The sequence below is a fragment of the Hemibagrus wyckioides genome, linkage group LG04 (genome assembly GCF_019097595.1).
Source record: "Hemibagrus wyckioides isolate EC202008001 linkage group LG04, SWU_Hwy_1.0, whole genome shotgun sequence".
Lineage (NCBI taxonomy): Eukaryota > Metazoa > Chordata > Actinopteri > Siluriformes > Bagridae > Hemibagrus > Hemibagrus wyckioides.
In genome coordinates, this window is record NC_080713.1 from 10,644,558 (window position 1) to 10,666,937 (window position 22,380).

The window sequence follows — 22,380 nt, forward strand, 5'->3', positions numbered from 1 at the left end:
TTGAGTTAGACCCACATATGGTTGTAAGGTGTCAGGTGTCCACAAACTTTTAGCCATATTGTGGAGTTAGGGAGTAAATCAGCGCAATTAAGAAACAAATGTTGCCAGTTCTCTCTCTCTTTCTCTGTCTCTCTCTATACCTATCCCTCTCTTTCTCTGTCTACAATGATTCTAAAGCGTCACACTGTACAACATGATGTTGCGCAGCTTAACTTGGCTTTATGTGTCAAATCAAAACTGCACTGCTTGTCTCTCACTCACTCAAACACACACACACACACACACACACAGAGGACCAGTGAAAAAATGTGGTGACAGGTTTTAGACAGAATAGAAAAACTGAGCTCACAAGAGCTATGAGAGAAAGTGACAGGTATTGAATAAGTAGTCTACAGAAGGAGGATGTATTGCGAAAGTATGTGTTTAGAGAAAGATAAAAGAGCCATCATCATGGCTGTGTGTAAGTATGCATGTGGGTGTAGTAGTAGTATTGGAGTAGAGAACACAGGCCTCATAATACCATAATCCAGCATGACGATGAAAAAAAGACAGTGCCATATCTCTCTCTCTCACAGCACACACATCAGTCATCCCATTTCCTCTGAGTCAGACAGTCATAGAGTCCCTGAACTTTGCCAGAGTGACTCACACAAAGACTTATCACTGTTACTTATATATGTGAATTGCATTGGCAGTTGGATGGATGAAGCAAATGGATGGATGGCTGGTCTAGTAAAAGTAAGTCAAGGCAACTCTGGAAACTGTGTCTCTGCTCCTATACAGAAGTTTGTTCTCCTTGCTTTTTTCCTTCTTCTTTGTATACTTGAGAATTCTAAGTAGTTTACTATAGTAAAGTAAATAGGTGAACAGATAAATAAGAACATAAATAGAATTGGATAAAATGGGTTGACATTTTTGGATGGATTTAGAATTATAGTTTAAAAATGCTAAATGTAATCTAAGCCAGTAAACTGGGAAATGTTTGTGACCTTTTATTTTATTGTAAACAGACTAGAGTGAATTAAAAAGGCCTAAGTCATTATCACTCTAATTAAATATTAATAACTCCAATATTTGTTTTGCAAGTTTGCTGTGCATTTATTGGCATTTTACATGAGTCTTTTAGCTATAGCCTTAACTGATTTACTATTCAAGTGTATCTGTCTTTATCTAATGTGAGAGGCTCATTTAAAAGATAAGTGAATATGAATAAGCAAGTAGATGGTTGAAAAGATATCTAGGTGAATATATGGATAGTTTGATGAATGATTAGTAGAATCTACTGTTCCATTTTGTTGACGCTATGGGAATGCACCTGTGAGACCGGTGTCTGAGGCACCTGTGGAAACATGCCAATTCTACTGGCCAACGTGAGGTCAGGTAACATAGCAGGTCACGTCAACGAGACCGTAAAAGGCCTTCTATGTCACAGAATCCCCAGCTTCTTTGTCCTTAGGAAGCCTTTGTCTGTTCAGCGTGAATTGTTTGTCTTTATTGTTCATTTAATCACTCCATATAGGTGCATGGCTAGCAAACAGTACAAAAGATATGTGCCACCATGTCCCCACTTTCTATTCTCCCCTTCATCCACGTCATTGTGGAGGAAACACGCTTTGCCTTCAAATCATATTGAGTTGGTCGGTAAGGATTATGTGCACACTATGGCAGTTCTGCAGGCCTACCAGGCTGACCTGCTGAAGGATCTGGATCAGGGCAAGGGATTGGATCCTGAGGCAGTAAAAGAACTCCAGCAGGCTACAGATTTAGCCCCCTGTAGTTTAAGTAAACTCTTCAAGGCATCTGCCATTCCATGGCTGCAATGGTTGTGACAGAGAAACATCTGTGGTTCAACCTTACAAAAATAAAGGAGAAGCCGTCCACCCCCTGGCTTGTTTGGCAATAAAATTAACAGCATTATTTGGAGGTATCATGGAGCTAAGTGGCAGTCGGTGGTGTTCAAAGAACTGATCCCTTGGCTCATCCAGGAGCTGATGGCCTCCACCAGCTATTCCTGGCCAGGGCCTAGCTGGCACAGTGAGGAGCAGAAAGACAGTGTGACTGATCTCACTGAGTTCTAAATACTGTAAAGAAAGGTTACAGAATTCAGTTCATCTCTCATCCTCCTCATTTCAACAGTGTACTGCTCACCGTAGTACACAGAGCAAGTACCGTTTCTAACACAGCAAACTCTTGGGTGAAGGGGCCATAGAAATTGTAACCCTTCCAAAGTAAGTGAGGCTTCTACAGCTGGTACATTTTAATAGCTAAGAGGGACAGGGGCTGCATCTAATTTTAGATATACATGGCCTGAAACATACCCTGCGGACATACAGGTTCAAGATATCACAGTCATTTGGTTGTCATGATAGATATAAAGATCTAAAGATGTACTTTCATACTGAGATTCTACCAGAACACAGTAAGGTTCTCCGGTTCACTTCAGGGGTAAAGCTTACCAATATCAAGTTCTTCTTTTCAGTTTAGCCTTCACAAAGTGCATAGATGCTTTGGCTCCTCTGTGACTCCAGGGCATCAATGTACTAAATTACTTTGATCAGTGACTCATCCTAGCTCATTCAAGATGTTGTGCCCATTTCAAATGTTAGTGCACAGGTGTGCTATCTCCCACTCATAGAACAATTTTTCTGTGAGTAGTATAGGATTCAACCACAATGCAGGCACAGATGTCTCCTGCTCAGGTAGATCCTTGCTGCTATGATTGACATCAGGCTAGGTCAAGATTTATCAGTCATTTTTCAGAGGCTCAGGGGATGTTGGGTCTGATGGCAGCAGCAGCCAACATTATTCTTTTCGGTCTACTGCACATGAGGCCATTCCAGGTTTGGCTCAAGAGCAGAGATTTTCACATGAACCACCTGCCCAGGGTCAATGAGGGACACACACTGGAGGCTTTATACCCTTAATTTGTGGAAAAGACCCCAGTTTCTGACCATGGGTCCCACTCTTGGAGTGTGTTGCTGTCTCACCAGCCTGTGGCATTTTGGGGAGATCCTCATCTTTCATAGCACATAAACTGCTTAGAGATGAGAGCAGTGTTTTTAGAATTGGAACACTTCCACCCACAACCGAAGGGCTACCACTATGATGATAATGCTCCTGCTCTATGATGTTAGTGCAATTTCTCTGGGAAAAAAAAAACTGCTTTCCCAGAGGGCTACTTACATTCTGGGGCTTGGGGAATGGCAACTCCATCTGCAGGTGGTGGAGTCTATATGACAGATGTATGATCAAGCAGAAGTGGACTTGTTTGCCTTTCAGGATATGACCTATGGTGCCATCTGGTTCGCCCTCATCCTTCCAGCTCCATTAGGGCTGGGCACCATGTAACAGATGCGACCCAGACTTCATCAGTTATAGCAAGGGTTCACCAAGACTGAGTCCACCTATTATTAATGGCTCTGTACTGGCCAGCCAGAGTCTGGTTCTCAGATCTAATGTTTCTCCTGGAAGACACTCCTTGGGAGAGCCCATCCTGAAAGACCTTCTGTCTCAAGTGCTGAGTTCAATCTATCACACCAGCCAAAGATTTGGGAACTTATCTGAGGTTCCTTTTGAGCCCTGAGATTCAGGCTCCAAAAAGTTATAAACTCTAAAATTGGCTTTTCTACTAGCATTAACTTCATTCAAGAAGAGTAGATCTCCTTAAGAGTAGGGGATCTATAGGCCCTATCATTAGCTTCCTCCTGCTTAGATTTACTCCAGGAATGGTCAAGCTGTTTTGCACCACAGAATGGACTACATTCAAAAGGTGCCTCCAGGCTTCCAGGATCTAAGTCCACCTCATCTTGGTGGTCACAACAGAGGTAATGTGGTCACCAAGCAGCACATTTCTAATTGGATGGCTAGGAGTAAGGGCCCACTTCACTAGGAGTGTAACATCTTCCAGAGATATAGCCAGGGGTGCACCCTTGCATGATGTCTGTGCTGCAGCATGCTGGTCCTCTCAGCAAACATTCATCAGGTTTTACCATGTGGATATGGAGTCAATCCCAAGTTCACAGATCCTTCAGGTTTGATCCATTCTTGTCTTCACTTCTCAAATTGCCAGTGCAACACAGGCATTTTTTCGTGTGGCAGCATTGTTAGTAACGTAACCATAGCCCATGGTGTCATTATACAGCAAAGACTTCCCTCAAAAGAGTTCCCTCTATACTCACTCTATTGGCAAAGTTATATTCTCACATGGGTTATTTTACCTCTGCTATGCGATGATACTCAACTTAACTTATCCTTCCCTCCCTCAGATACCATGGCTTCTGCTCAGATCTCAGCATGTCTGGCGGACATATGATAGCTCATCAGCTGCAACTCAATCCAAGCAAAACTGAAATGCTGGTTATCCCAGGTGATTCAACCCTAGACCAGGATCTTGCAATATTCCTGAACAACTCTCTGATCCCCCCTACGTCCACTGCTCGCAACCTTTGGTTAACCATTTACAATAAATTGTCCTTTTCCACCCATGTTGCTAATGTCACATGCTCATGTCGGTTTCTTCTGTAGAACATCTGAAGGGTTCAGCCATTTTTATCCACACAGGCTGCTCAGGTGCTTATTCAATCACTTGTCATTTCAGGACTGGATTACTGCAACTCTCTACTGGCAGGACTACCTCTGAACGCAATTTATTCTCTGCAAATCATCCAAAATGCAGCTGTGTGACTTGTTTTAAACCTGCCTCACACACCACCCTACTGCTGCGCTCCCTCCACTGGCTTCAGGTAGCTGCATGCATCAGATTCAAAACACAGATGCTTGCCTACAAAGCCAAAAATGGACCAGCACCGTCTAACCTCTTCGCACTGCAACACACTCCCTCCAATCTACTAGCACTGGTTGACTGATCTACTAGCTTTACTCATCTAACCAAAAAAGAAAAAAAAATCCTCCAAACACAGTTTAATTAATGGTATCCTAATTCTGTGACCTATTGAACCAGTGTTAATGTATTCCTTGGTAGAGACTTCAAAGCACTTTTGTATGTCACTCTGGATAAAAGCGTCTGCAGAATGGCAGAAATGTAAATGTAAATGGGAACACTGCATTGCTCTGAATGCCTGAAATATTTTCCTTCAGACAATTAGAATCTGGGGATTCTATGAATTAGATGCCCTTTTGTGGTCTCACTGATACTCTACATCACCTGACCTCATGTTGGACAAAAGAATTGGCATATTTCCACAAATGCTTAAGATGCCAGTTTCACAGAAGCGTTCCCATGATGCATGATGCATCTCAGGGAACAAGGTTACATACGGAACCTGAGAAGTTCCATGTGGATGGATGATGGAGGAAATTATCCAACTGTTTCAATATAGATGAATGATGACTCACAAGTCCAGCGGTTTGAGCTTCACATTGGCCACAGGCTTTTCCTTTGAGCCTGGATGTTCTGTTCCATCCATTCTTTGGAGGTGGAGGCACAGGCACCCTTTGAACTAGAATACACACACACATATCTTAAATACTTTAGAACTCTATACATTATTAACATAAATAATAGTACTGACGCAAACAAATTCCAAACACAGACCTTCTTCACAAATTTAATATTCATCACATTACTGATTTATTTTCATACATGGTATCTGATTGGAATGTGACCAATCTGCTGCTTTGTAATTTATCCTACATTAGAATCATAACTGCAAAGAACAAACATCTGGTATTCTATACTCTCCTGCCATGGTCAAAACTAACTGTTTTGAATGTCTGTGGAGTTCCACAATGCTCTCTATCCCAAATTATCAGTTCATATGGGGTATACAGACAGCACATTTCTTTCTTTAGTAATTTTATATTGACTTGAATAAATTAAATAAGTAACTTATTACATACTAAATACAAAAAATACAGACATTTATTAAAAATAAGCAAAATAGATTAATTAAATGACTACATCTGGCTCTATTGACCAAGGTGCTATGATAAAGTCATGGAGTAACTCTGATTGGATATTAATTCATTCAGAATGTTATTGGGAGGTGGTAGGAGAACCTGAAGGAAACCCACATGGACATGGAGAGAACATGTGAACATGTAACTACCCTGTTTACACACACTTACCTGGCAGAGGTTCATCCTTCAGCACCTTTATTTTCATCTTGCTTCGGGAAGTCTGCCCGAAAACACACACGTACACACAATTTATATCAGTAATAATAACATCTAAACTTCTATTGTAAATGAATTTAGTCTTCATTAATTTAATACCTTTTGTGCTTAAAGCTGTCATATATTGAATTCTTAAATGCCCCAGTGCAACACCAAAAATTGTTTTAAGTCAGCCTTCAACTTATCTGATGTTTTCAATCATTAAAAACAAATTAATTACTTCATCGCTACAAGTCTGTTATAAGATTAGTCAGGACTAATCAGGGACTAGTCAGGGTTTCTATATTTAGAGTAATACAGTTTTTTAAGTATTTAAGATTTAAACCAAGTAGGCTAGGTAAAAAAGGTTACTTTTGAAAAACTGCAGATTCTTACAGGCCAGAAAGTCTGCTTTCATCTAAGAAATAAACCACAGTGTGACATAAAAAAATAAATAATAATAAAAAAAAATAAAAAATAAATGGACATGGGCACCTCCAAAAATTCAGAAATACCTTTATAAGTTTGCTTTTACCCCTTTTTCACCCTTTTAACTTATAATTGTGCTTATGTTAAACATGTGTTTCTAGAAAGAAGCAAAATTATCTGCCAATAGAATAAGTAAATACACCTATCAGGCATAACATTATGAGCACTGACAGGTGAAGTGAATAACACTGATTATCTCCTCATCATGGCACCTGTTAGTGGGTGGGATATATTAGGCAGCAAGTGAAAATTTTGTCCTCAAAGTTGATGTGATAAAAGCAGGAAAAATGGGCAAGCGTAAGGGCTAAATTGTGATGGCTAGATGACTGGATCAGTGCATCTCCAAAACTGCAGCTCTTGTGGGGTGTTCCCGGTCTGCAGTGGTCAGTATCTATCAAAAGTGGTCCAAGGAAGGAACAGTGGTGAACCGCTGACAGGATCATGGGCAGCCAAGGCTCACTGATGCGCGTGGGGAATGAAGGCTGGCCCGTGTGATCCGATCCAAAAGACGAGCTACTGTTGCTCAGATTGCTGAAGAAGTTAATGCTGGTTCTGATAGAAAGGTGTCAGGGCTGTTTTGGCAGTAAAATGGGGTCCAACACAATATTAGGCAGGTCCTCATAATGTTATGCCTGGTTGGTGTATATCTTTCAATTTTGAAAATTTAATTTTTTTTACACAACAGGAGTTGCACTATTCCATAAATTCAAGTCAGGGGAAAAAAGTTCAGACAACCAATGTGTTTTAAAACTAGCAGTTGTCCTAACATGAGGCAATCATCTGTTGTTTTCATTTAAGGCACAATCCTACAAAATCCATGAGCTACATAGTCAAGTACATAGAGTAAAAAAATGGCAGTAATTAAAATATCCACTGCCTTGGAAAAAATCTTAATAATGACTTCAGATCTGACTGTAAGAGTGAATCCTTACTTTGTTGTTTAGCTTTTTCTCTTTGTCCCTTGTCCCATATTCGGTCTGAGCAGATTTCCAGTGAAAAGCACCATTCTTCCTGTTTGAAACATATCAAACCATGTGATCATTTAATGTACAGCCACTGAAATATTTATACTCTCATTGCCAGTTAAAAAATCACATTTAAACCAAGCCAAAAAGAAGCAGAGTGCTGGAGATTCTAGAGAGAGAAATCATAGTAAATGCAGAAGCAACAAGCGTCAAGAAATCACAATAACAATCAAAAACATTGACATCAACCGTGAATGAAGACAAAGACAGAGAGTTGCAGAGAGAAGGTAGAGAGAAGAAAGCTAGAAAACGTGCCAAAAATGAGATATAAAGTAGATGTGATGATGAGAGCAAGAAAATTGAGAGACAGGAGAATAAAGGATAAGCAGAGGGAGAGTAGTTGTAGAAAAATGAGGTCAAAAAAAATAATTATAAGAAAAGATGAAAGTGAAAACAAATAAATGAGAAAATGAGAAAGAGCAAGGAATAAGAAAAAGAAGGAGAAAGAGGTAAACTAAAAGAGTGAAAGAAAGTAACAAGAGTGAAAGCAAGAGGTAGAATAGGGAAAGAAAGACAAATGGAGACAGATAGTAGCAAGAGACAGAGAGAAAGAGGGTGAGAGACTTCTGTTTGTGTGTGTGTGTGTGTGTGTGTGTGTGTCCACTCTGCTTATCAGCTGGCCGTCAATGAGTAAGAGACTCATTTAGGGCTGGGGATTAAAGACACTCAGAGTTGAACACAGCAATGTGACAGTGTGCAATCATCAGGCAGATTAACACACACACACACACACCTCAATGTGCAAGTTGACTCAGTTCACCGTGTGTGTGTGTGTTTACTGCAAATGTATCCAATTAGAAAATGTTTGGGGTCTAGCATTTACTTCTTGCATTTACAAATAATGACTGAAGACTAGCACGTGAACACAGTCTAGCATTATTATTATTATTATTATTATTATTATTATTATTATTATTATTATTATTATTGATTCCCCTTTGTCCAAAAATGGTAAGTGCTCAAATGTAATGAACAGGCCACACACAGATCAAGTGAAGCTATATAGTTTAAATAAAAACATAAATTGTTATTGCATAAGTATTCATTCCAACACTGTGAAACCCCTAAATTAGTTAATTTGGGGTGAGACATTGTTTATTGCTCTCTGTTGAAAGAACAAAGCTCTTTTTTCCAATCTGTCATTTAATTAAACACCACAAGATCAAATTAAATTAGAACACATTTTAATTTGGTGTGCTGGATAAGAACCTAAATGAGGTCCATTTATTTGACACCCCTGATCTAAAAGTTCTTTAGGATTGTACAAACATAAACAATACTGTTAAATACAAGGTCATGCTGTGATTTAAACAGGAAGCACATTATGCCCAAAAAGCACCCTGCCTATCTAGCCTCTTTCTTAAAGAATAACAGTGAACAGTAAAATACAGCAGAATACCCATAAAAGCTGCATTTTTTTTTTTTTTTTACAGTTGCTAAGATGATGCATGAGGCCTTAATTGACAGTGTGCAACCAGCGTGAAGTACAACATACAGAAAACATCTTCATTTCATTACCCTATATTAATTTTCCACTGTCATTACACCAGTTTAATTCTTGGATGAGCTGCAAAACACACAGGACGCCAAGATATTAAGACATAGGAAAGTTCATCCCAACCCTCCGTTCACCTCAGCAGTGATTCATCACGATTGAGTGTGTACACCACAAACATACCTCTCCTTCACACCAGATGAGTTATGAGCTCATATATCCTGATTTAAGCTCCTAAAAGGGCCACACAATAATTCCACACCCAGGTCACATCTGAGTGTTATTAATGAAATTTTGCAAGGGGTTACACGGAGGAGCAGGGACCTGCCTAAGTAATAATTGCAGAGTTTTTAGTTGTTTGTTTGTTTATGGAAATCTAATTTTCTGTCTAATTTTTCCTCCATTTAATCACTGTTGCTTTACCAATCCACAAACCCACTGAATTTTTAACGATTTTGTACTTCTGAGAAATCTAGGTGTGAAATCCTGTTGTCTATTTGGTAGACAATGTGACAGTGGTATACATGTGTTACATTTAAATATTCATAAATTCATTCATTTATCTCCATGGACTTCTCCTAGTTATTGTCTCAGTGAAGCTTCAGCCTGGGCACCAGGTAGGATTACAACTTAGAACAGTAGTTCCAGTTCATTGCAGTTCCAATGCAGAACACAAAAATATACACATTTATACATGAATTTCTGACTAGGGCTAAATCAGAGTAGCCAATCCATTCACCAACAGGTTTCTGGGCAGTGAGAGGAAAATGTAATACCCAGAGGAAACCAACATGATGATAAGATTTGAGATGATATGAGGAGATGATAAAATTTCAGGATCGAACCACAGACTATGGAAGATTGAGGCACCAACACTACTTATTATTAAATGGATTGCAGATCATAAAGAAACATCTGAACACACTTTTGCACATGTCCAGATGTTCCAAATTCATGTAGCGATGTATGACGTGGTATAGCATGATACAGCCATTTTACCATTCTTCTTTTTGCCTGTGCATATGTTAAACTAAATATGATGAAATATTCAACTGACGAAGGGCCTTTTTCCAGTTCCTACCATCTAGCAGGTATCAGTTCCAGACTCTAAGGGTTCTACGGCTCTAGGGTTGGAAGATGCATTTTTGAATGCCCTCTCTCATATAACATCTGTTCAAGTTTGCAATGCCACAGTGCAAGAACTTTATTGGCAACCTTCAAGGAGGATTCAGGCAGACCCCAGCTCACCCATCATCTACCAGCTACAACTGCAGCAGTTCAGAATATGTCATGATGACCCGTTATATCAATGGTCAGGGGCAGCACAAGGTCCATGAGAGTCTCAATGAGAGTAACTCAATGGTGTTTCAAAGGCACTGTCAAAGCAGTGCATATATTCAGGGGAATGGCATACATTATCCAGTGGATAGGTGTTTCACATCACCTCTGGCAATTAAAAAGAAGTGAAATAAAACTCTGGGGTTCAATTTTAAACTACCTACGGATAATTTAGAGAATTCCCTGGCATTGTTGTAAATGTTGCATTATGCATCAATACACGGCATTGTTGGAAGATCTTTTGTGTTAAAGTGCTAATGTATCCATCACTGTATTCATGAACTGTGTGTTTTACATTGTCAGCAGCATGCTGGTTGAACAATGGCGTATTAGATATGTTGTGGTTGTATCTTCACAAAAAAAGGAAGCAATATATCAAGCTATGTGTTACTCACTCTCTCTCCTCTTTCTCACGGCTCATGACCTCTCGGAGTTGGTGCAGACGGTTCTCCATGTCCTTGTTGTCCTGGCTGAGCTGCGCCGTCTCAATATGCAGCTCACGCAAATTCCTGCAAAGTACACAACACGCTTTAGACACATAAAAGCCATATCACAGAAGCAATGTGTCAGGCAGTCTCAGGACGAAAAGCATCAAATCTGACAAATTAATTCATGGCAAATTGTTACAGTGGGATGAAGATCTATCTGCCACTTTCCAGTGGCACTTTATCTGCCACTTTAACATAACTGCGACGAACACATCTGGTTCAATACAACATTTTCACAAATAAAAAGGTAAAAACAAAACCAAGGAAGCAAAGGGGAACAAATACTCAACCTGACATTTAGCTTTACTGATTTGGGCGTTTTGGGAAGGACAACAAAGTTGTTCATGGTTGTTGACTTGGTTTCCCAATTTGGCTTTATCCTTGAAAAGAGAAAATAGTAAACATTGTAAAAGTGACCAGCAATGCAAATAGAAGAAGACAAAGAAGAAGATAGGAGAGTACAATATTACGAAACACAGTGCAATATATACTATAATACTATAATACGTTATATAAACACATTAAGATGAATATTGCACCTAATACTCGTTTAGGTTCTAGCCATAACTAGCGACCTACAGTTATAGATAATATAGTATCTAATATATAACGTCTGTAGGTGTTAACTGAAAGATGTGAAACTGAAATATAACAAAAACTTACCAAAAAAAAGCGACAATTGTTTTCTAAAGCGGGTTTCTGACTCACAGCATACTCACCGGTCACTTCGATTAACTGTATACAATAGTACCATGGTAACGGCAGCTGTCGCGAGAGTAGACACGATACTTCCGCTACTCAGAGAAACACTTAAGCATGATTGGCTAATAGGAAACAAGCGGTTAACAGCGATGCATCTGACTAGTTGGATTTGTTCCAAATATATTCCGTTAAGCAGTTTATTAATGTACTGATCGATTTGCATATTAATGAAATGATTGCTTTTTTTCCTGTGCATTTTATCTGTATGGCTTAAGTGTAAGACAAAAAGCACCCTTTACTCTTTATCCTAAAATTGCTGAACATTCGCAGTGCAAATGTCTTAGGTGGATGCCAACAAGTGCAATATAATTAAATTAAATATTAAACATAGAGAAACTGCTGATCTCCTGGGATCTTCACATAAAACAGTCTGAATAGTTCACACACAGAATGATACAAAAAGAAAACAGTGGAAATGCCTGGTTGATGGGAGAGGTCAGAGAAGAATGGTCACATAAAGAAAGAGAATGGGCAGATTACTTCTGACAGGAAAGCTTCGACAACACAAATACTAAGGCCTTTTTTTCAAAGATAAGAAAAAGTCTTCTTATAAATAAAAGAGGGGAGAAAAGACCAGAGATCAAACTTGTAGCTTTGTCTCTCTGTAATATTAACTGGACTCTAGCAGTGTTGCTTTTGTATGCTGATGTAAAACTACACAAATGAGCCATAATTAGGTCTTACTAATTTCCCCAGGCAACAATAAGCCATATTATTGAAGTTTGTACCTAATTAAGAGCCCACTGCTGCTGCAGACAGTGTGCTGGAAATGAGGAAAGAGATTCTAGACTTTTTCAAAGAACGCAAGGACTTTTCCCACAACGTATGGGAATCTTTTACAAAGGAAATGTTAATGGACCCATTCAAAAACCTTTTTTAGAATAAGGTTTAATATCTTGATTTAAAATGAATGAACAGAGCCATAGAGCGATGAGGAGCTGTGCTAATCCTCTCATCTTATATGAAACAGATAATCAAATAGGAGATCATACAATGTAACGCAGTTAATCCTAGCCTTTTTCTTCTTCTTTCATGTTCCACTTAGTCAACTTTATTTCCAAATAGCTAAAGAAACTCTGACTGGGAGATGTGGTGGACATATTTTAAAATAATGCTTTACTTGGCTAATACTTTACTATCCTATGAGAATTGATCACTCAGTGATACTGATCATTTTTAGCCACCTTATTTCAGATAGAGCTGTATTTTCCGTTTAACATACTGTGGTCTCACCCTGTTGACCAACATGTGGAAGGCTGTGATAACAAAAGAATAATGGATTCTGATACAACGTCAGTGCAAACAGATCCATGTGGTTCAGGAAATAAATTGCATTTAAAATGTATTTTAAATATGAAGTTAGTCTCTTTATAAAAAGAAATGCGAACACTAATATTAAGTATTTTAATCTGAAAGTTGATTAAAGCTCTTATTACTCCTCGCACTGCACCATGCTCCCTCTGATATACTAGCACTGCTCGACTGGTCCCACCATCTCTCAGGGTACAAGGTAGGTATACATCTATAATCTTCTGTGTTCTGGCACTGAGGTGGTGGAATAAACTTCCCCTAGAGGTCCAAACAGCTGAGTCACTGTCTGTCATCAAACAACGGATGAAGACCTACCTCTTTCTGAAACATTTAAACTAGCTCTTATTTTTCCTTTTTGTTTTATGTATTGTTGTATGTTGTGTTAAAAAGAAAATTCCTCCCAACACAGTTTTTAGGCTAATGGTATCTTAAGTCTGTGCTCTATTGAACCAGTGTTAATGTATTCATTGATGGAGACTTCATTGAATTATGCTCTAACCTCTGCTTCTCTAGAACTGTCACTCAGTGGAATTTTTTCCCCTCAACATTCTGTATAAACTCTAGAGACCATTGTGTGTAAAAATTCCAGGATATCAGCAGTTTTTGAAATACACAAATCACCCTGTCTGCCATCAGTAACCGTTCTGCAATATTGCAATATCAAATTGAAGCATATTAGAATAAGTTGTATCTATTCCTTTCGAAGTGACTATCTACAAAAATGGAACTAAATGAAGTAATTAGATGGCCTCAGAATTATTTGCAAAAAAAAAAAAATAATCGAAAAATTGCTTAACTGATAAGTATTCACCCCCATTGGAAATTGCCTTTCAAAGCAATTACAGATTTACATTGTCTCAGATGTGTCTGATTTTGGTATTTTATTTCAGTCTTGAATGCAAAGTTTCTCCAACTGTCAAATTAAATTGGTCTGTTGGTAAATAGCAATTTTCAGGGCATGCTACAGATCTTAAATTGGGTTTAAGTCTGAGCTTTGACTTGGCCATTCCAAAGCAAACCATATCCATTCCTTTGTAGTTAATGCACTGTGCTGAGCATATATTATTTTCACCTTAAATGCAGATATCTGACAGATTGGAACAGGTTGTCCTCAACAATTGCTTATACATATTCTGTATGCACTCACTATGCACTTTATTAGGAACACCTTTGCACACATTTGCACATTCATGCAGTTATCTAATCAACCAATAATTTGGTAACAGCAAAATGCCAAAAATCATGCAGATACAGGTCAGTCGTTTCAGTTAATGTTCAAATCATTCATTGAAATAAAGGAAAATTTAAAGGATTTCTGTGACTTTGATCATGGTATGGTTGTTGGTATCAGATAGGCTGGGTTGAGTTTTTCAAAAACAAAAAACATTGAGTGAGCAACAGTCCTGTATGTGGAAAAGCCTTGCTGATAAGGGAATTCAAAGGAAAATGGCCACATTAGTTTAAGTTCCCAGGTTGTATATAGTAATTTAAGTAAAGACTCTGTGCAACTGTGGTGAGCAGAAAAAACATTCAGGATAAACAAAAAATTCAAATTTGAGGTGGATGGGCTAATACAGTAGAAAACTACATTGGATTCCACTCCTGTAAGCCCTGAACCTGGGGCTATCATGGGTACAAACTCACCCAAACAGGGCACCTGTTTTTTTTTTGTTTTTTTGTTTTTTTTACAGTATTCAGCTGTCCAGTTTGTGCCCATGATAGACTCTGATTCTTGTTCTCCAGCTGACAGGTGTAGTACTGATTCATGTTATATCAAATCCATTGGCATGTCATCTGAACACGTGTTTTAATGGAAGGGATAAGATCTGACATTTTGTTAACATAGTCAGTATATATATGTGTGTGTGTGTGTGTGTGTGTGTGTGTGAGAGAGAGAGAGAGAGATTTGCAGTATGCAGTAAAATGTCTAAAATAAAAAAAATACCATTAGTGCATAAAATGCTTATTTTTCTTACTAAAATAGATGGCTGAGACGGAAGTTATGCACTTGCTTTTAATCTCCTCATTATATTTGACATCAAGATGATAAAAAGACTGTGGTCAAGATAAATAATCCATTACCAAAATACATTAAAATACTCATGACGCATAATCCATCTTTGTACATTTATAAATTGGCCTGGTAGCGGAAGCCCTTTCCCGCCTACTATGTCTTACTGATAGCTCATTCCCCATTCATTGAGCGGAAGAGGGGGTGGAATACGCTCCACAATGTCTTCTTCCCTTAGACTATACTGCTATATAAATTTGTATTGTATGTATGTATTTATCGATCTATGTCTAAATGTCTAACTTTTGTTGTTTTTCAGGGTTTGGGCTTGGCCCCTGAGTTCCGGTGAAAGGAATTCTTAATTCTTTAGCATACCAAGACATTTAGGACAATTTCATGCTCCCAACTTTGAGGAAAGAGTTTGGGGTTCGCCCTTTCCTCTTCCAACATGACTGTGCACCAGTGCGCAAAGCAAGGTCTATAAAGATATGGATGAGTGAGTTTGGTGTGGAGGAACTAGACTGGCCTCCACAGAGTCCTCCCTTCAACCCAATAGAACACCTTTGGGATAAATTAGAGCAAAGACTGTGAGCCAGGACAAAACTGGGACATCTGCCTTTACATGCACATGTATTTAATAAGGAGTTGGCCCACCCTTTGCAGCTATAACAACTTCAACTCTTCTGGGAAGGCTTTCCACAAGGTTTAGGAGTGGATACTTTTGGATCCTTGTTGAGCAAGGCCCTTAACCTTATCTGCTTCAGCTTGTATCCTGGCTGACCTTGCACTTGGACCCTAATTACTTAACAAGCTGGGATATGCTAAAAGAATTCCATTATGCAATGTATATATGTGTAAAATAAAGGCTTAGGACTTAAAATAAAGTATAGTTACAATCCTGCATAGTGCGAGCAGTAGTGCAATGATGCAGTTTCTCTTGTCTATGGCTTAAGCAACTATTAAATTTATTGAATATATTATTTACAAATAATTATGAAATAATTTCTGCAACTTAAAAAAAAGACAAAATTACACATCATGATACCTTTTATTTTCCCAAACTGTTGACAAAAATACGACAAAAATAATGAAAATGACAAAAAAAATATGTTGCCTAGCACCCACATCAATGTCCAGACTGAGCTATAACAAAAAATGCTGGATCATTTGTGTACATTTTTACAGGATGGGAAATAGAACTCTCCAAATGTTTCTTTCAGCAGAATGCAATTTCACAACACATGCACAACACAAGTAAAAATCCTATTACTGGTTTTCTAGTCATATGGGTGCAGCTGCACAGAGGCTGTTTTTAGAGTGTTTATTTTTTTCATGTTGTCCTGCACTGAATAAATACAGGCATTTCAGGCTATACTGAAAACATAACACATATTTTGGAGTATTTCTCTCTGTGCAGCAAAAAAAAAAATCTGTTTGTGGCAAAAAAAAAAAAAATTTGTAATTGATAACTATAGTTTCAGTTTGTTTCATTCTGTTCAATTTTGACAAATGTGCACATTGTTGTTCAGTGAAATGTAATTATTTTTATTGATTAAAACAATGCTATGCTGCTCAAAATAAAATGGACTAAAGATTAATCAATATGACGGGAGTAATGATTAATTACATGTCAACAAATATTTTTGTCAAGATTATAATTTATGACAATAAATGTGAAAATTAAAATAGCAGTGAGGGAAGCAAATGAGTTTCATATACACTTTCTGACTTTTACACATGCCGGCAGAGTCAAGGGAGAAAGGGTTCTTTTTAGGGAACTGCAGGTATGAGTGAAGGATTATGAAAGAGAAATATGAACAACATAGAGAGTAGACAAGCATGAAAGGCACTATGATCTAGGACTCAGGTTTATATGGCCTCCAGGATTGACATACTGGAGTCTTTCAGACAGAAGAGGCTGATAGCGAGATGGATTGGTGATATTGGAACCAGCAGGAGGGAAATTACTGCTCCAATACCAAAATCAGAATGAAGAGCAAGGGCAAGAGTAAAGAACGAATAGAGAAAAGAAAAATGAGAAAGAAAGAAAAAGGGAGAGTAAATGGGACTGAATTACATGAAGAATATGTGAAGTTCTTCCTGTGAATAGTTCTTCTTACCACAAAATGATCATGCAAAACTACACCAGGTTACATACAGTGAGGGAAAAAATTATTTGATCCCTTGCTGATTTTGTACGTTTGCCCACTGACAAAGAAATGATCAGTCTGTAATTTTAATGGTAGGTTTATCTGAACAGTGAGAGACAGAATAACAACAACAAAATCCAGAAAAACGCATTTCAGAAAAGTTATACATTGATTTGCATTTTATTGAGTGAAATAAGTATTTGATCCCTTTGCAAAACATGACTTAGTACTTGGTGGCAAACCCTTGTTGGCAATCACAGACGTCAGACATTTCTTGTAGTTGGCCACCAGGTTTGCACACATCTCACATCTCAAGGAATTTGGGCCCACTCCTCTTTACAGATCTTCTCCAAGTCATTAAGGTTTTGTGGCTGACCCTTCAGCTCCCTCCACAGATTTTCTATGGGATTAAGGTCTGGAGACTGGCTAGGCCACTACAGGACCTCAATGTGCTTCTTTTTGAACCACTCCTTTGTTGCCTTGGCCGTGTGTTTTGGGTCATTGTCAGGCTGGAATATCCATCCACGACCCATTTTCAATGCCCTGGCTGAGGGAAGGAGGTTCTCATCCAAGATTTAACGGTACATGGCCCCGTCCATCGTCCCTTTGATGCAGTGCAGTTGTCCTGTCACCTGGGGAGGTTGTACTTAGGGTCATAGGCAGCATTCCTCCTCCTCCAAACACAGCGAGTTGAGTTGATGCCAAAGAGCTGGATTTTGGTCTCATTTGACCACAACACTTTCACCCAGTTCTCCTCTGAATCATTCAGATGTTCACTGGCAAACTTCAGATGAGCCTGTACATGTGCTTTCTTTAGCAGGGGGACCTTGCAGGCGCTACTGGATTTCAGTCTTTCACGGTGTAGTGTGTTACCAATTGTTTTCTTGGTGACTATGGTCCCAGCTGCCTTGAGATCATTGACAAAATCCTCCAGTGTAATTCTGGGCTGATTCCTCGCCGTTCTCATGATCATTGAAACTCCATGAGGTGAGATCTTGCATGGAGCCCCCAACCAAGGAAGATTGACAGTCCTTTTGTGTTTCTTCCATTTGGGAATAATCGCACCGATTGTTGTCACCTTCTCACCAAGCTGCTTGGCGATGGTCTTGTAGCTCATGCCTTGTGTAGGTCTACAATCTTGTCCCTGACATCCATGGACAGCTCTTTGGTCTTGGCCATGATGGAGAGTTTGGAATCTGATTGATTGCTTCCTTCTGTGGACAGGTGTCTTTCATACAGTTAACGAGCTGAGATTAAACCCCCCCCCCGAGAGTGCTCCTACTGTAATCTCAGCTCCTTACCTGTATAAAAGACACCTGGGAGCCAGAAATCTTTCTGATTGATAGGGGATCAAATACTTATTTCACTCATTAAAATGCAAATCAATGTATAACTTTTCTGAAATGCGTTTTTCTGGATTTTTTTGTTGTTATTCTGCCTTTCACTGTTCAAATACACTTACCATTAAAATTACAGACTGATCATTTCTTTGTCAGTGGGCAAACGTACAAAATCAGCAGGGGATCAAATAATTTTTTCCCTCACTGTATGTAACCCGGTTCCCAGAGAAAGGAACGAGACACTGCGTCATGGCTGATGCTATGGGAGCGCTTCTTTGCAGAAATTGTGTCTGAATCTAGTGTATGTCATGTCATGGAGCAGAGCATGCCAGCAAGACCGTAAAATGGCACTAACATCTAGGACTTTTTACACTATGTTTTTTTTGTTTCCTATGTTCTGTAAAGCTGCTTTAAAACAATGTTCATTGTTAAAAGCACTATACAAATAAAATTGAGTTGAATTGAATTGTTTCAGCATACAATTCGGAGCACACAGGTCTAAAATTTGGCATAGCCCCCAACATTCATGGGAACCAAGAAATAAATGCCAGCTGTAAAGCCGGAGGTTTGACATGAGAAGGGAATACGCTCTACAGCCCTTTTCTCAGATGCGAGAGAAATTCCTCCTGGAGGAACGAGATTTGGTCTGGGCCAACAACTGTGGGCAGCACACCCTGAAAGAGGGAGGTTCTGTAGCCTTTTCCCACAGTATCCATAACCCACAAGCTTTTATGCTGCTAGGTGGTCTGTGTTAACCTCTTGCTGTTCTCACCTTGCCTAGTGCCCTGAATTTGGGGAATTTGGGCTACAATGCTAGCCTTCTTTGATAGCCCTAGCTCCTTGCTGCAGCAAGGGAAGAACATGCCATTAGAAGACATCAGGGCATCTAAAAAGAGGTTTTGTCCCTTTCTTTTATCTCTGTCAGATTGCCTCTCTGCCCCATGGCATGGGCCGTCTGCTTTGTGGCATAAAGGGCTAAATATGAGTTCAGACCTCAGTGATGAGCCCCTCACTGCAGACAAGCTCCTAACAGGTTAACTTGGTACGCATGCAAAACTGCTGTTGTGTGCAGCACCGGACTGGTTTAACCTGTGGGATTGTAGGTCTTCCCTATAAGGCCAACATGGCCCAACAAGGCCTTAATGGGAGTGGAGACCCTAGGCATCACCACATATCCATGTTCATCTAGGCCCATGATGGCTGAATAGTCAGCAATGGCTTAGGAGAACAAAAAGGCAGAATAAGGATTATTCCACAACCTCGACACTTCAGTGTGGAGGTCTGGGAAAAATGGAAGAAGTCTGCATGGAGGTGGAAGGCAGCGTGAAGTTAGGTAGCGATTGTCAAGCTCAGAGCGGACAACGCTAACCTTTCATCAGGGTGAGCTTAACAACAGCACATGTGATCACCTCCAGGAGCTTTTCAAACACCACAGAATGCAGTGGCAATTCGAGTGCTGCTTGCTCCTTGTTGCCCACATCGAGATCCTCAGAGTCTGATGCAGACAGCATTGTATCCTCTTCTGGGTCAGGAGAAATCGCAAAGCGTGCTACCAGAGCTGAAGCAGAGGTACAGTATTAGAGTCAGCTGAGTGATCCAAGTCGGTGTGCTGCCTCAGCAGATGCAGGACCTGAGCCACTAGGCGCTTGGCTGGAGAAAATAGCCAAACAAGAGTGGAGTTTACAGAGAGGAAAAGTTTCGCAGTGCATGCAGCCGGCCCCCTCGAGAGCCTCGCATGCACGCTCCTCTACCAAACAAACAACCCAGAAAAAGTGTGAGTCGTCCCCAGTAATGTATTAGGGCACAGAGGCATGCACTTTCTGAACTTGCCATCTTTCGGAATCTTTTATATATATACACAGTATTTTCTTCTTCCCTAGTCTAGGCTGACGGGACAAACAATTGACACAAACATACACAGATCACTTCCTGAAGACAAAAAAGCTGGAGAAATGGGATGTAGATGCCCTTTTACAGTCCTGATGGCACGCTTGACTTTGTCACATGACCTACCAAACCAATAAGATCTTTAGACAGAACTTCTGCAAAGAAGCGTTCCCATAGCAATTTGGTGTCTGAAGTTTACTTCTTAATTGTGGACTGAAGCCAAAAGGCTAGGTAAAGTGAGAAAAGCTTACAGCCACCAGTTTAGTCTTTTGCAAACCACATCCCCAAATCATCACACACTTATCAAAAAAGCACTGATTGGCAAGTTATACCATTTGTTTTTTAACAACCATTTATTCTTTGATTCATTCCTCTGCACTAACTGCTTTATCTTTTCCAGTGTCATGGTGTAATCAGGAGTCTGGATAATGGAAAGCCTGGGAGTGAGGTGGGAACTCATCATGGATGGGATACCAGTCCATCACAGGACACCATGCAGACATGCATTCACACACTAGAAGCAATTTCAGCCAAATCCACCTAGCAGATTCTGGGAGGAAACTGAAGCACACACAAGGGGTTCACGCACAGAAACTCCTAAGAGGCAGTTACCACTCAGGTTCAAACAAGGGATCATGAAGTATTGAGGCCACATTGCTACACACTGCACCACCTTGCTGATTAATATTTATATTTTTTCAGAAAATAGAAAACTGTATATCATAAATAAATTGCACTGTTTTTCCTGAACCTTCTGTCAATTTTTATAATTAACAGTATAACACAGTGTTTAAAACTACATTATGGAAGAATGGATTTTTCATCATACTATGAGTCTAATTTTAGCATAATTGTTATTAAAAACAATGTTTTCTTAAAGAAATGCTTCAATTATTTTCCTCTGATTAATATGTATCTCCTAATACTAATTAGTATGCAAGCCACACAAATATCATCCACTGGTGATGTTCGATTATCTAACAGAATGAAGCCTAATGTGAACACTGCAATGCATCGCTGTAATCTTCTTACAGTAATCTCTTAAATCCCTCATTAAGAATTATGTGCTAATTTACCTAGCAAAAGTAAACTGAAATAACCCAATCATTCCAGAAATATATCAGAGAATGTGTCTGAATAAGTGTACTGAATATAAAGATCCTGTAATTCCAGAGGGACAGTGTGTGTGTGTGTGTGTGTGTGTGTGTGTAGAGAGAGAGAGAGAGAGAGAGAGAGAGAGAGAGATGCTGACAATGCAGCACTTTCTCTATGCTGATTGGACTCAGGCTTAGACAGATTTAATCTCATGGCAGAGAGATGAACCCAAGTGGCAGAGGCCCAGCCTGTATTATTACAACCTGAGGAGAAGAGCAGGAGAAGAAATAGAGCAGGAGAAAGAGAGTAAAAGACACAGAGTTATGAGCTTTGTTTCTTTCAGTCAATAAAATAACAAGAAGACTGATGGAATATTGATTGAAAATCATCATTATAGGGCTCCACAAAGGCTAACATGATCATCCCAATTACTTTGCTCACTACTGAGATTATGGTGATTTATTCTAAATGGGTAAAGTCTATCTCTAGGATGATTTCTACAGTACTGAGAAAAAGGATGGGAAAGCTGTTTACTCGAAGCCAATTTATAACGGAATCCTAATGGCAGTCATTGCAGCACACAAAAGACATAAATCAGTTTTTTTGTGAAATGCCTTAATGAATTTGGCAGTAAACTGTATTCATAAATTAAGTTCTAAATCAGTATAATTGGTCCTTTCTGATGAAGCTCATCTTTCAGAGAGAAGAATATGTAGATATGCATTACAACTGTGTGAAGGTGTATTAATACTGTAGACTGTAGATGTTCTCTCATGTCTGTTGTGTTTTTAAACAAATACCTGGGGTATTTTTTATTTGAATGTAACAGTTGTTGATTCAAATGTGTTGTTTTCAGGGGTTTTCACATTATACAT

The 22,380-nt window shown here is 39.2% G+C and overlaps 1 protein-coding gene across 1 annotated transcript in view; it reads right to left on the reverse strand.

Annotated features, from left to right (window-relative positions):
- zbbx (zinc finger, B-box domain containing) overlaps positions 1-11,685 on the reverse strand; it is a 51,948-nt gene extending 40,263 nt beyond the window's left edge. Inside the window, exons 1-6 of the mRNA XM_058386899.1 lie at positions 11,613-11,685; positions 11,240-11,329; positions 10,857-10,970; positions 7,536-7,614; positions 6,088-6,139; positions 5,356-5,459 (exon numbers count right to left, since the gene is read on the reverse strand). Coding sequence (XP_058242882.1) covers positions 5,356-5,459; positions 6,088-6,139; positions 7,536-7,614; positions 10,857-10,970; positions 11,240-11,295 — 405 coding nt within the window. The 5' untranslated portion in view covers positions 11,296-11,329; positions 11,613-11,685. The remainder of the gene's footprint in view (positions 1-5,355; positions 5,460-6,087; positions 6,140-7,535; positions 7,615-10,856; positions 10,971-11,239; positions 11,330-11,612) is intronic.
- Positions 11,686-22,380: the final 10,695 nt, after the last annotated feature.